At 42.4% G+C, this 13,482-nt stretch overlaps 1 protein-coding gene across 10 annotated transcripts in view; it reads left to right on the forward strand.

The window, feature by feature from the left end:
* The window catches only part of LOC118373936 (tight junction protein ZO-3-like), a 39,652-nt gene extending 26,180 nt beyond the window's left edge, over nucleotides 1-13,472 (forward strand). For 3 of the 10 annotated variants that reach the window (XM_035760259.2, XM_035760256.2, XM_035760258.2), the window contains exons 16-28: nucleotides 3,057-3,145; nucleotides 3,837-3,909; nucleotides 4,142-4,209; nucleotides 5,748-5,808; nucleotides 6,326-6,476; nucleotides 6,721-6,829; nucleotides 7,009-7,228; nucleotides 7,408-7,610; nucleotides 7,730-7,905; nucleotides 8,038-8,248; nucleotides 8,739-8,839; nucleotides 8,979-9,660; nucleotides 9,860-10,937. In XM_035760259.2, the coding sequence (XP_035616152.1) occupies nucleotides 3,057-3,145; nucleotides 3,837-3,909; nucleotides 4,142-4,209; nucleotides 5,748-5,808; nucleotides 6,326-6,476; nucleotides 6,721-6,829; nucleotides 7,009-7,228; nucleotides 7,408-7,610; nucleotides 7,730-7,905; nucleotides 8,038-8,248; nucleotides 8,739-8,839; nucleotides 8,979-9,660; nucleotides 9,860-9,999 (2,284 nt within the window). In that variant the 3' untranslated portion in view covers nucleotides 10,000-10,937. Of the gene's footprint in view, nucleotides 1-3,056; nucleotides 3,146-3,836; nucleotides 3,910-4,141; nucleotides 4,210-5,747; nucleotides 5,809-6,325; nucleotides 6,477-6,720; nucleotides 6,830-7,008; nucleotides 7,229-7,407; nucleotides 7,611-7,729; nucleotides 7,906-8,037; nucleotides 8,249-8,738; nucleotides 8,840-8,978; nucleotides 9,661-9,859; nucleotides 10,938-11,490; nucleotides 11,702-11,916; nucleotides 12,027-12,109 lie in introns of those variants that run through there. The other 7 variants (XR_008075555.1, XR_008075554.1, XR_004823511.2 and 4 more) reach the window with 7 other exon arrangements.
* The last annotated feature ends 10 nt before the right edge of the window (nucleotides 13,473-13,482 follow it).

Here is a 13,482-nt window from a genome sequence, read left to right on the forward strand (position 1 = left end):
TGAAATTCAAACACCGATTCAACCACAAAGACCAGGGAAGACCCCAGTATCTCTACTTGCACATTCATCTTCTGCACATCTACCATTCCAGTGTTTAATTGCTATGTTGTAATTACTTCGCCACCATGGCCTATTTATTTCCTTATACCTCCCTTGTCGTACCTAATTTGCACACACTGTATATATACTTTTTCTACTGTACTATTGACTGTTTGTTTATTCCATGTGTAGCTCTGTTGTATGTGTCAAACTGCTTTGCTTTATCTTGGCCAGATCACAGTTGTAAATGAGAACTTGTTCTCCAATAGCCTACCTGGTGAAATAAAACAAAGGGAGATTTGTCAATGCATTGCAAATTAGGACACCTATTGGCAGATATTGAATATCCCTTTTGAGCTTGGTGAAGTTAATAATTACACTTTGGATGGTGTATCAATACACCCAGTGACTACAAAAGATGCAGGTGTCCTTCCTAACTCAGTTGCCGGAGAGGAAGGAAACCGCTCAGGGATTTCACCATGAGGGCAATGGTGACTTTAAAACAGTTAGAGTTTAAAGACTGATAGAACTGAGGATGGACCAACGACATTGTAGTTAGTCCACTATACTAACCTAATTGACAGAGTGAAAAGGAAGCCTGTACAGAATAAAGATATTCTAAAATATGCAACAAGGCACTAAAGTAATACTGCAAAAAATATGGCAAAGCAATTCACTATTTGTCCTGAATACAGAGTTATATTTGATTTGCCCCAAACATAACACACTACTGTTCCACTCTCCATATTTTCAAGCATAGTGGTGGCGGCATCATGTTATGGGTATTCTTGTAATCGTAAAGGACTGGGGAGATTTTCAGGGAAAGAAAGACACTGGGAGATAATTTCACCTTTCATCAGGACAATAACCTAAAACACAAGGCCGAAATCTAGTGGCGGAGTTACATTTTTGAATTATATCTGTGAAAATCTATGGCAAGACTTTTCTTTTTTTTTTCTTTTTTTGTAACAGTATTTTTATTGGAATTTCACAATTTTCACCCATATTAAGAGATACAATAACAGAGACAAATCACACCAAAAAAACAACAAGAAAAACAGCACCCACTTACACATACCTATGCATAAATATATATATATACGCGTACGCACACCCATACATACGTACACCATTTTCCTCTTCCCGCTCGGTGCTTCTCTCACCCCATCACCATCATTGAGTCTCAATACATACATTTTAAACAAACTTACAAACAGAAATTAAACAAAAAAGCTCAGTTTAAACCAAGAGGTTAGGTTCCACACATGGAACGTACAGTGTAGTTCTGAAATGCATTCTAAGAGAATCCTTGCAGCAGAATAGCTGATACCTCTGGTTCTAGGTAATTTAGACAAGGTTCCCATACTTTGTAGAACTGATCTGTTTTAGAATGCAATGTACATGTCAGATATTCCAGAGGCACCCATTCAAATAGTATCTTATGCCAATCTTTAATAGAAGGAACCTACTGTAAAAGGATGTTTTTCCTCGCTGCGAAGGTAAGGATGTTGTAAAGCCTCCTTTTACCCACAGAAGTAACATGCCTACTAGGGAGACCTAACAGTAAAGAAACTGGGTCCAATTCTAGATCAACCCCTAGGATCTTTTCAATTTCTTGCAGAACACCAGACCAGTATCTTTGTATTTTGGTACATGACCATAAACAATGTGTTAGGGTGCCTGTATCAGTTTTGCATTTAAGACACTGAGGGGAAGAGGAAGTGGGGCTAAAAGCATGTCTGCGATTTGGGGATATATGCAATCTGTGTATTATTCTTAATTGGATTGCTCTAGTACGATTACATATAGATATTGTTTTTGCATATCTCCAAATGTCCTCCCACATCTCTGCTCAAATGACGACAAAATCTTATCAGCAAATAAGTCATTTAGCCTGCATATGCCCTTATTAAGCCATAAGTTAAAGCCAGCATCCAGCAATCCTGGACTGAAATCTGGGTTGTTAAGAATTGGGGTAAGAGCAGAGGTTAGTTTGGACCTTCCCAGGAAGTGTTGAACTGACCTCCATACTTTGAGTGTGTTAAGTGTAATGGGATTATTGCAGTGATCTTCTACAGACTTGAAACTTCTGAAAAATAAAATATCCTGTAAGGGGTATTTTGAAAAAAGTCTCAATGTCTAACCAAATCGAGGAGTCATCATTTGTGATCGAGTCAGAAATATAACAAAGGTGGGCACACCATTAATGGACCTGCCCAATATCAGGTTCTAAGCTATGGCAAGACTTAAATGGTTGTCTGAAAAGAATACATAGGTAAATATTGAGAGCTCTGATCAATTTTGAATTCCGGCTGTAGTGCAAGAAAATGTGGAATAAGTCAAGGTGTATATATATATATATATATGTCAGAGGTCAGCAATAGGCCAAAACTGTCCAAGTGTTCTTTTTTTTTTGTCTTTTTTTGGGAGGGGTGCACAAGTTATTAGTAAAATTAATTGACAAGAATTTGGTTAAATGTGATCGTGTCTCAATGTAATTAGAGTATGACATATTTTTAAAAAACAAGCTCTTTTTGGTCTTACATAGCCTAGTGGTTAGAGCGTTGGACTAGTAAATGAAAGGTTGCAAGATCGAATCCCCGAGCTGACAAGGTAAACTGTTGCTCTGTCCCTGAACAAGGCAGTTAACCCACTGTTCCTAGGCGGTCATTGAAAATAAGAATTTGTTAAATTGGTTAAATTTGCTGGTTACATTTCTTTTTAAAGAATTATGTTCCGGCCCCCGACCATCAGCTCAAACAAAAATCATCCCACGGCTGAATCTACTTGCCTACTCCTGAATATTTTATTTTTTACATGTAACCTTTTACTTAACGAGGCAAGTCGGTTAAGAACAAATTCTTATTGAAATGACTTCCTACCTGGGAACAGTGGGTAACTGCCTTGTTCAGGGGCAGAACGACAGATTTTTACCTTGCCAGCTCAGGGACTCAAGTAGTTGATACAGTAAGGGCATTATATTGAGTGTGATTGCTCTCTCTCTCTCTCTCTCCCAGAGCTCTGCCTGAGATGAAGTCTTCTCCAGCTCCAGTAGTGAGACAGGACCCCCCTCGACAAGGCATGACCTCCTCCAGTCCAGTCTCAGGTCAGTGTCCCTCCTGTGAAAGATGAGCACTGTCTAAGAAGATGGAATTTTGGGGTTGGAAATCCTAAAGTCTGAACATGTACAGTGCCTTCAGAAAGAATTCATACCCCTTAACTTATTCCACATTTTGTGTTATAGACGAAATTCAAAATTGATTAATTTGTTTTCCTCAAACCCATCTCTAACACAGTACCTCATAATGACAAATATGCTTCTACAAAGTATTAACAGAGGATTGAAAACTTAAGTAAATTACATATCTATTTCATGTTCAATAAATGTGAAATCATAAAAACATGTTTTCACTTCGTCATTCTGGAGTATTGAGTGCAGAATAAGTCAAGGGGTATAAATACTTTCTGAAGGCACCATGTCAAATTTCAATCAAATATATTTATAAAGCCCTTTCACATCAGTAATATCACAATGTGTAAGTCGCTCTGGATAAGAGCGTCTGCTAAATGACTTAAATGTAAATGTAAATGAAGCTCAGCCTGAAACGGCAAGCAATGCAGATGTAGAAGCATGGTGGTTAGGAAAAGCACCATAGAAAGACAGGAACCAAGGAAGAAACCTAGAGAGGAACCAGGGGGTGGCCAGTCCTCTTCTGGCTCTGCCGGGTGGAGATTATTAACAGAACATGGCCATTAAGGCCAGATATGTATCCTGATCCTCTGTTTGCCCTGTTCAGGTTCCTCTGATTCGGACCGTACACCCTCACCCCCTAGGAGGTCTGGGAGTACAGATGTGGAGAGAAACCACAGGTAAAACTCTAGTTTACAGTATCTTCTAGAAACCACTATAGACAACCAGGTAAAGAACAGTTTTAATTAACCACCATAAAAAAATAATGTTCTTCTGTGACCAAAGTCACTGTAACTATTCAAGTCAATTTGATCACAAGTGTGTGTGCTCCCACCTTCTCTGACCTCAACTCAGTGTAGAAGCGTTATTGTGTAAATGTGAGTGAATGGTAATGCATCTCTTTTCTTGTAGTATTCCACACAGAGTCAATGGCAATGTCCGCACTGGGATATCAATGAAGAGCAACCATCCAGTCTACTGTAAGTATCAGCTCTCCAATGTCCTCTTTTATAATGTAAACTCAGCAAAAAAAGAAATGTCCTGTTTTCAGGACTCTGTCTTTCAAAGATAATTCGTAAAAATCCAAATAACTTCACAGATCTTCATTGTAAAGGGTTTAAACACTGTTTCCCATGCTTGTTCAATGAACCATAAACAATTAATGAACATGCATCAGTGGAACGGGCGTTAAGACACTAACAGCTCATAGACGGTAGGCAATTAAGGTCACAGTTATGAAAACTTAGGACACTAAAGAGGCCTTTCTACTGACTCTGGAAAAACACCAAAAGAAAGTTGCCCAGGGTCCCTGCTCATCCACATGCTTTAGGCATGCTGCAAGGAGGCATGAGGACTGCAGATGTGGCCAGGGCAATAAATTGCAATGTCTGTACTGTGAGACGCCTAAGAGCGCTACAGGGAGACCGGACAAACAGCTGATCATCCTCGCAGTGGCAGACCACGTAACAACACCTGCACAGGATCGGTACATCCGAACATCACACCTGCGGGACAGGTACAGGATGGAAACAACTGCCCGAGTTACATCAGAAACGCACAATCCCTCCATCAGTGCTCAGACTGTCCGCAATTGGCTGAGAGAGGCTGGACTGAGGGCTTGTAGGCCTGTTGTAAGGCAGGTCCTCACCATACATCACCGGCAACAAACCCACCGTCACTGGACCAGACAGGTCAAGCAAAAAGTGCTCTTCACTGACGAGTCGCGGTTTTCTGTCTCACTAGGGGTGATGGTCAGATTCACATTTATCCTCAAAGGAATGAGTGTTACACTGAGGTCTGTACTCTGAAGCGGGATTAATTTGGAAGTGGAGGGTCCGTCATGTTCTGGGGCGGTGTGTCACAGCATCATCGGACTGAGCTTGTTGTCATTGCAGGCAATCTCAAAGCTGTGTGTTACAGGGAAGACATCCTCCCTGATGTGGTACCCTTCCTGCAGGCTCATGCTGACACCTCCAGCGTAACAATGCCACCAGCCATACTGCTCGTTCTGTGCCTGATTTCCTGCAAGACAGGAATGTCCGTGTTCTGCCATGGCCAGCGAAGCGCCCGGATCTCAATCCCATTGAGCACGTCTGGGACCTGTTGGACCGGAGGGTGAAGGCTATGGCCATTCCCCCAGAAATATCCGGGAACTTACAGGTGCCTTGGTGGAAGAGTGGGGTAGCATCTCACAGCAAGAACTGGCAAATCTGGTGCAGTCCATGAGGAGGAGATGTAGTGCTTAATGCAGCTGATGGCCACATCAGATACTGACTGGTACTTTCGATTTTGACCCCCCCCCCCTTTGTTCAAGGACACATGATTTAATTTCTGTTTGTCACATGTATGTGAAACTTGTTCAGTTATGTCTTGTTGTTGACTCTGATGTTCATACAAATATTTACACCTGTTAAGCTTGCTGAAAATAAATGCAGATGACAGTGAGAGGACGTTTCTTTTTTTGCTGAGTTTATTAGTAACTCTGGATGGAAGGTCTTAACTGTTATTTCCATTTCAGCCAAGACAGAGGAACCCCTCTACTCCCTACCCCCAGACTCCATTCCTACACCTAACTTGGGGTGAGTTTTATTTACACCCAAATAGCCAACATTAAAGGCATACTGGCAATGAGGCCCTTTTATCTACTTCCCAGAGTCAGATGAACTCGTGGATACCATTTTTGTGTCTGTGTCCAGTATAAAGGAAGTTAGTGTTAGTTTTTCAAGTCAATGCTAACTAGCATTAACGCACTTACTGGAAGTCTATGGGTATCTACTCGCATGCTAACCGAAACAGATAATATTTGACTAAAACAATATTTTTAAACCTTGCTTACATTTGTATTCGATCGCATTTCTTTATTATGCTTGGGAATACTTTGGAACAGGTTTCCAAAATTAAAATTAGTTGGAGCTGATTTGCTGGTGTTTTTAGTCTTGTGTCCAACAATGACAGACAAACATTTTTTTGTTTTGCTGCCAGTAGGGATACCCTGCTATAGTCTGTAGAATATAAGACTAGACAATGCTCCTTTTCATAAATTCTCATTTTGATGTTACTCCTTTTTTCAAAACTGTTTACTCTCTATTGATACAGCTCAGATCTGAACACAGTGTCGTTTGTGAAGGAGGGGAGCGTTGGTCTGAGACTGGTGGGAGGCAACGATGTGGGCATCTTTGTGGATGGGGTTCAGCCCAACAGCCCCGCTCAGGAGCAGGGTATGAAGGAGGGGGACCAGATCATGCAGGTGAAGACTCACTGATCACAGCAGTGGTCACCACCGGGACAGGGTGTGTAGGTTTTTGTTCTAGCCCAGCACGAACACAGCTGATTCAACTAAGATCTTGATTGATGCTGTGCTGAAGTAAAAGCCTGCACACACTGTAGCTCTCTGGGACAAGTGTTGGTGACCACTGAAGTGCTGATCTACAGTATCTACACTACAGTATATGCAACACGTCTTACACCACTCATGGGCTATGGTCTTGTAGGTGAATGGGGTGGACTTTGGTTATTTCAACCGTGAGGAAGCTGCAATGTTCCTGATCAACATCAAGAGAGGGGAGCCGGTCAACATCCGTACTCAGAACAAGATGGACAGTGAGTATTACCTCAGACTGAAGCAGGTGCAGGGTGGAAGAATTGTGGTTGATTTCAGAGGACTTGTCAGTGTGACATTTTCTATGTAATTACTTTGGTAATAACTCTACCCCAGTAATGAGGTACATACAAATGATTAAGTGATTCCTAAATGACGGAGTTATTCTTCCTCTCGTCAGTTTACAAGAAGATCCTGAAGTCCAACCTGGGGGACTCGTTCTACGTCCGGACCCACTATGACAATGTGGCGGAGGGCGACATCGGCCTAGCCTTCACCAGGGGAGAGGTGTTCAGGGTGGTGGACACCATGCACAGGGGCAAGCTGGGAAAGTGGCTGGCTATACGCATGGGCAACGACCTGCATGAGCTGGACAAGGGCACCATCCCCAACCAGGTCAGGTGAGTTGAGACTAGAATGATTGGTTGTTTGGTTTATTCCTTTGTTGGTTGGGTTTGGATGTATAAAGATGCATATGGTTACAGAGCAATGTACTGCACTTATTTCCAATGTGTACACTTAAAGATACTGTCATTGGGGTTGCTTTTGTTCCACATGGTATTTCCTCTGTCCCTCTCAGGGCCGAAACTCTGGCCAGAATGGAGCAGGCTCAGAGGGCCAGTGGAGAAGGGGATCGCCAGGTATCAGGGCCCAGGGTAGAGTTCTGGAAACTACGGGGGCTCAGAGGGGCCAAGAAGAACGTCCGCAGGACTCATGATGACCTGCTCCAGCTTACCATCCAGGGCAAATTCCCAGCATATGAGAGAGTTCTGCTCAGAAAAGGTAGGGACAGTTTTATATATTGCATAATAGTTCACATAATAGTCAAAGACTTTAAACGTTTGTACTTTTTGTATTTTGAATCAACACATGTACGCCTTTTGACCCATGTGGCTCTCCAGCTAATTTCAAACGGCCAATCGTCATCATGGGTCCTCTGAACGATGTGGCCATGGAGAAGCTGGCCAGAGAGATGCCTGATGAATATGAGGTGGCAGAGATGGCTCCTCGTAGTAGTGGCGCAGACACTACTTCCACGGTCATCAAGCTGGACACAGTACAAAGGATTGCAGAGAAGGTGATGAAACGAACTGGGATGTGACCTGTTTTGGTGTGAGACAGAGCAGACGTACAACTGCTGTATGCTTGTTTGACTCCAGTACCAGAATTGAAGAAAAATGCCCTGTGTGTTTCTTCACTCTGTTTCCAGAACAAGCACCCTCTGCTGGACATTACTCCTACTGCCGTGGAGCGTCTGAACTACATCCAGTACCACCCCATGGTTCTGTTCCTGGACCCACACAGCAGGAAGGACGTCAAGGTCATGAGGCAGAGGATGTGCCCCAACTCTAACAAGAGCTCTAGACGCCTCTACACACAGGCCCTCAAGATGAGGAAGCACTGCAGCCATCTGTTCACAGGTTAACACACCATCTGTTCACAGGTTAACACACCATCTGTTCACAGGTTAACACACCATCTGTTCACAGGTTAACACACCATCTGTTCACAGGTTAACACACCATCTGTTCACAGGTTAACACACCATCTGTTCACAGGTTAACACACCATCTGTTCACAGGTTAACACACCATCTGTTCACAGGTTAACACACCATCTGTTCACAGGTTAACACACCATCTGTTCACAGGTTAACACACCATCTGTTCACAGGTTAACACACCATCTGTTCACAGGTTAACACACCATCTGTTCACAGGTTAACACACCATCTGTTCACAGGTTAACACACCATCTGTTCACAGGTTAACACACCATCTGTTCACAGGTTAACACACCATCTGTTCACAGGTTAACACACACATGTTGTTTTTGCTCTTACATGGTTTATCTGTCAAAATAAAAACATGTCCCAAGTGGTTTTATTAAAAACTGTCTCATTGTTCCCAGCTCGTATTGATCTCCAGCCCAGCTCTAATGTGTGGTATGAGACTGTGAAAGACAAGATCAGACACCAGCAGGCCAAACCTGTTTGGGACTCAGAAGTCACGGTAACACAGACAGATCTCAGCTCACAGTAAAACTGGGAATTTGCTCTCACCAACTTACCTGGTGGTATAAAGATCAAAATAAGTAAGTAAGTAAGTATGTGTGTGTGTGTGTGTGTGTGTGTGTGTGTGTGTGTGTTAGTTGGAGGGAGGCGGAGAGGAGGAGCTGGATGCATTGGACCGGACCCACTCGGACTACCTGAGTGCTGCCAGCGAACTGGAGGACACAGACAGAGAGGTCTACACTGATAATGAGGACCTGGAGGAACCATTTGATCCCAGCAATCAGCCCCGGATGTCCAGGGTAACGGCTCTGGCCCGGTCTTCAGAACCTGCCTCTGAGTACCCCTCCCCCGAGTCCCTGAGAGAGGTTCCACCCCTGATGCATGTGTCTGAGCCCAGATCGACCCGTCGTCCATCTGACAGCCCTCCCCACGTTGACGTTGCTGATGAAATCCGACCCTATCATAGCTTCTCAGATTCGGACTTCAGGGCCATTGACCAGGCTGTTCCGACCACCCCCTCGGACACAGCCCCTGACCCCAGAGTCTCTGTGCGTGAGCCCCCATTGGCTGAACTGCTGCCAGAGAGCCCCCCAGCTGTCACACTGTCGGTAATAGAGAAGAAACTTCAACAGGTACTGGTGGGACTGTCACAGTTCAGCATAGCACAAACTCTTACAGATCCTCTAACTCGCAGTTTCCTTCCAAAGGCTAAATTACTCTTAACTTGGTCTCCAGTGATTTTGACTCATGACCTCTTTCCCTCTTTCAGACCCGTATGGCAGAATCTCAGGAGAGGAAAGCGTCTCCATTGTTCATTGTGTTAGTGAAGTAGACCAATATCTGATCATATTAATCTGAATGACAATGTTTGTTTCACACATGGTCATCAAAATGCCTGTCTATAAACCAACCTTAGCAATTGAGCAACTACTCCAGTCCTAGTCCAAATGATTCTATCCAAGTTGAGTAAGACTGAACTGACAGTTAGTAATGCCCTCTCTCTTCTATCTCCTGATAGGTTGGCTCACCATCAGGCTGTCCAAACGAGACGCACTCGGATCCAAGGCAGTGACAGCTCTGACAATGAAGAGACTGATGACATTGAGTGGGGTCCAGCTACAGAACTTTAGATTAGAGCACACCATTCCAGAACTATAACTCTAGAGTGCACAGACAACGGCCGTGTTCGAGAGCATCAAAACCGTGATGTGACTGACTGATCTACAAATCATAATCAGTCGCTATTTATGATAAAGTTCAGTCATTCGGCAGTCGCCTGCACAAACAAGGCAATAGCCTCTTAAATGGGAGATGTGAAATGCTCTCAACTTCAACCTTCAAGGATCACTTGGTTTGTTTTGTCCTTCTGTTGGACCAACATCTTCTTTGGAGAGGTAAGTTGGAGGGCCAATGCTAGGGCTGCCTTCAGACATGGGACTTTAGGCAATGGCTTCCGCAGACCAGCGCTCACACCTTTCTTTATGTCTAATTCCAAGAGAGAAATATGTTTCATTTAGCTGGAAATTCTAATTAAAAAATCTGTGTTTTTGTATTTCTACAACTTTTTAAAAAATAAATGCAATTTTTAAATCAAAACGATAGAGACGTTCCCAACAACTTTGCTGTCAAGGATGTCATTTGAACAAAAAAAAAACATTTTAAAGCTGGAATCCTAAATTAAAACAAGTGGTCATCCCACCTTTTGGGTCAAAATGAGTGCTATGTATGCAAGGACTGACCATTGATTATCTAAAAAAAAAAATATATATATATATATATATAGTTAACCATATTGAGGCTTTTCAGTGTTTTAGATTTACTTTGTCAACAAACCATGGAGTACAACAAGCTTATATTTTGGGTTCTGATTGGGTATGTGATATATGGCCAATTTACCATGGCTAAGGGCTATTCTTATGCGCAACGTGATGTGCCTGAATGGGAAATGCTCCAAAACAATTATGGACATTCAATTATGGACATTCACAGAACACTGGATATATTGAAGCTCAATTTTCTATCCTGCTTCATTTCTGTTAAAATGACTGATTTTTGTAAATATTTGGTTCATTAAAGATTACTGATATGGCAATGAATATCTGCCCTTGTCATTGTTTTTCATTTCTAGAACAGAAAATCATCACCTTGTCCACCCATAACTATTTGTAATGTAACATCCCTGTATTACAAATATCTTGATTGAATAATCCAACATGTTTCTGGATAATGGATGAATGAAACTCAGTTTAGCTGTGATACATGATGACAATGGCAGCCCGAGCACATATTATATTAAAGGGATAGATTGGTTAAACTGTCATTGAATCATTTGTCTTTCTAACCCTGTAAGCAGTCTATGGACACGGTATGACAGCACTGTTTTAACATGCTAGCGTTTCAGTTGTTGCAGAAATTGACCCACTATGCTGTTTACATTCTGCATATTTTTTCAGTTATAAGGATACGTAGAATGTATGCACACATGACTGTAAGTCGCTTTGGATAAAAGCGTCTGCTAAATGGCATATATTATTATTATTATATTATTTTAATGTTTAAAAGTTTTCACCCCTTCCATGTTTAACTTTATTTTTTAAACCTCTCCCTGTCATATCATACATGTTGCCCCCTTCCCTGCTCTGTCCTCAGGATTGCAGCGTTAGAGCAGGACAATAAGATGAGTCCCATTTAACCTGGGCATTGTGTTTGGCCCCTCTGATGTGGCCCCGGCCCACTAGGGCCACAGTGTCCCTGTCCTCTCTTGTGGACTACCCCATCAGGCCCGCATCATAGAGACTCTATAGTCTTTTACACAGCCATCTTCCAGTCCTCCAGCAGTCACCCATTCTCCACCCAACAGGTGTGTTGTGTGCCTGTCTTTGGTTGCAGAGGATGTGTGTACATACTTTAGATCAGCAAAATGACATGTTAAAGAATATTTCAAACATACAAAGAATGTGAACGCTTTCTGTTCACCTACCCATAATAGCTCAACTAATACCAGAGTTGTGAATGGTTTGAACTCTAGTTCCCTATTTTATCTTAGGTTTTGTGTTTGTCTCCCCCTGCTGGTAGACTGTCGGTGCAAGTATAGATGAGAACAGCAGTGCTGCGGTAGCTGATGTAGAGGAACAGGATGCCAATGAGGAACAGAGCAGAACAGACTGACAATATGGAGGGCTGTGGTAAGAGATGTTAAGATGGACTTGTGAAGAATTACCTTTTGCCTTTTTGATTTTAGTACATCTTTATATTTGTATTTATCCAGGTGAGTCTAACCACACTGTCAAACAGGAGAGCAAGGTCAGCACAGAAGATGACCAACTGAGCTGCAAGGATAGCCTGAAACTCTCCAGACAGTCTCTACCTCAGACTGACCTGGTTCCAGGCCAGGAGAGTCCTGGTCCCGATGCCTTGGACCATGAGCCCCCAGACCTAGAGGCGTCTGAGCTCAACGTGAATCAGTCCAACAACCATGTTGGGGCGGCAGCGTAGCCTAGTGGTTAGAGCGTTGGACTAGTAACCGGAAGGTTGCGAGTTCAAACCCCCGAGCTGACAAGGTACAAATCTGTCGTTCTGCCCCTGAACAGGCAGTTAACCCACTGTTCCCAGGCCGTCATTGAAAATAAGAATCTGTTCTTAACTGACTTGCCTGGTTAAATAAAGGTAAAATTTAAAAAAATGTTCTGGGCAGGTCAAAGGTTAGTCTGCTGCCCAGGGACAGGGAGCCAGTTTGTGTAAACACAGCCTGTGCAATGTATCAACCACAAAGGCTTTACGGTGTGTTAAGTGTACTTCCAGTCTGGTGGATTTTACCATGAATCTTGGTTTTAACTTTGGCATTAGAATGTCATGTAATACTACACGACACATTCATTCAGCTGCCTGTGACTCGAATGAATTGCAAAAATCGCCGAAGTTGGAGACTTATCTCCCTCAACAATTTCAAACATCTGATCGCTGCATAGTCTATCGGTAAATAGCCCACCCAATTTTACTTCATTCCCATACTGTTTTATTTACTTTTCTGCTCCTTTGCACACCAATACCTGTACATGACCATCTGATCATTTATCACTCGTGTTAATCTGCAAAATTGTAATTATTCGCCTACCTCATGCCTTTTGCACACAATGTATATAGACTCTTTTTTTTCTGTGTTATTGACTTGTTAATTGTTTACTCCATGTGTAACTCTGTTGTCTGTTCACACTGCTATGCTTTATCTTGGCCAGGTCGCAGTTGCAAATGAGAACTTGTTCTCAACGAGCCTACCTGGTTAAATCAAAAAATCTTGGACACTTAGTTATAGCTGTTTTCTGTCAGCATTAATTCTAGTTATAACAAGCTGACTTAATATTGAAAATAATCTGCCTTACAAATTGGCATAGCGATAATCTAGTTTAAAAGTATTTACATTGCTCTTATGCTTGAATAGTGAGTTATTTGTCGTGTGATTTAAGATAATTATTCCAGGTATTCAAAGTGCTGCTGGTTTTTATTTCAGCACTAAAATCCAACTTCATATCTTAACAGTTATGTTGGATGTATTTGTCTATGCTGAATTCACTGTTTTGACATTGTCAGTAAAGAGAATGCTATTAAATGTTGACTTATGCCTTGTAAAACAACCATAGCCTC

This window comes from Oncorhynchus keta, chromosome 22, assembly GCF_023373465.1.
Source record: "Oncorhynchus keta strain PuntledgeMale-10-30-2019 chromosome 22, Oket_V2, whole genome shotgun sequence".
Taxonomy (NCBI): domain Eukaryota; kingdom Metazoa; phylum Chordata; class Actinopteri; order Salmoniformes; family Salmonidae; genus Oncorhynchus; species Oncorhynchus keta.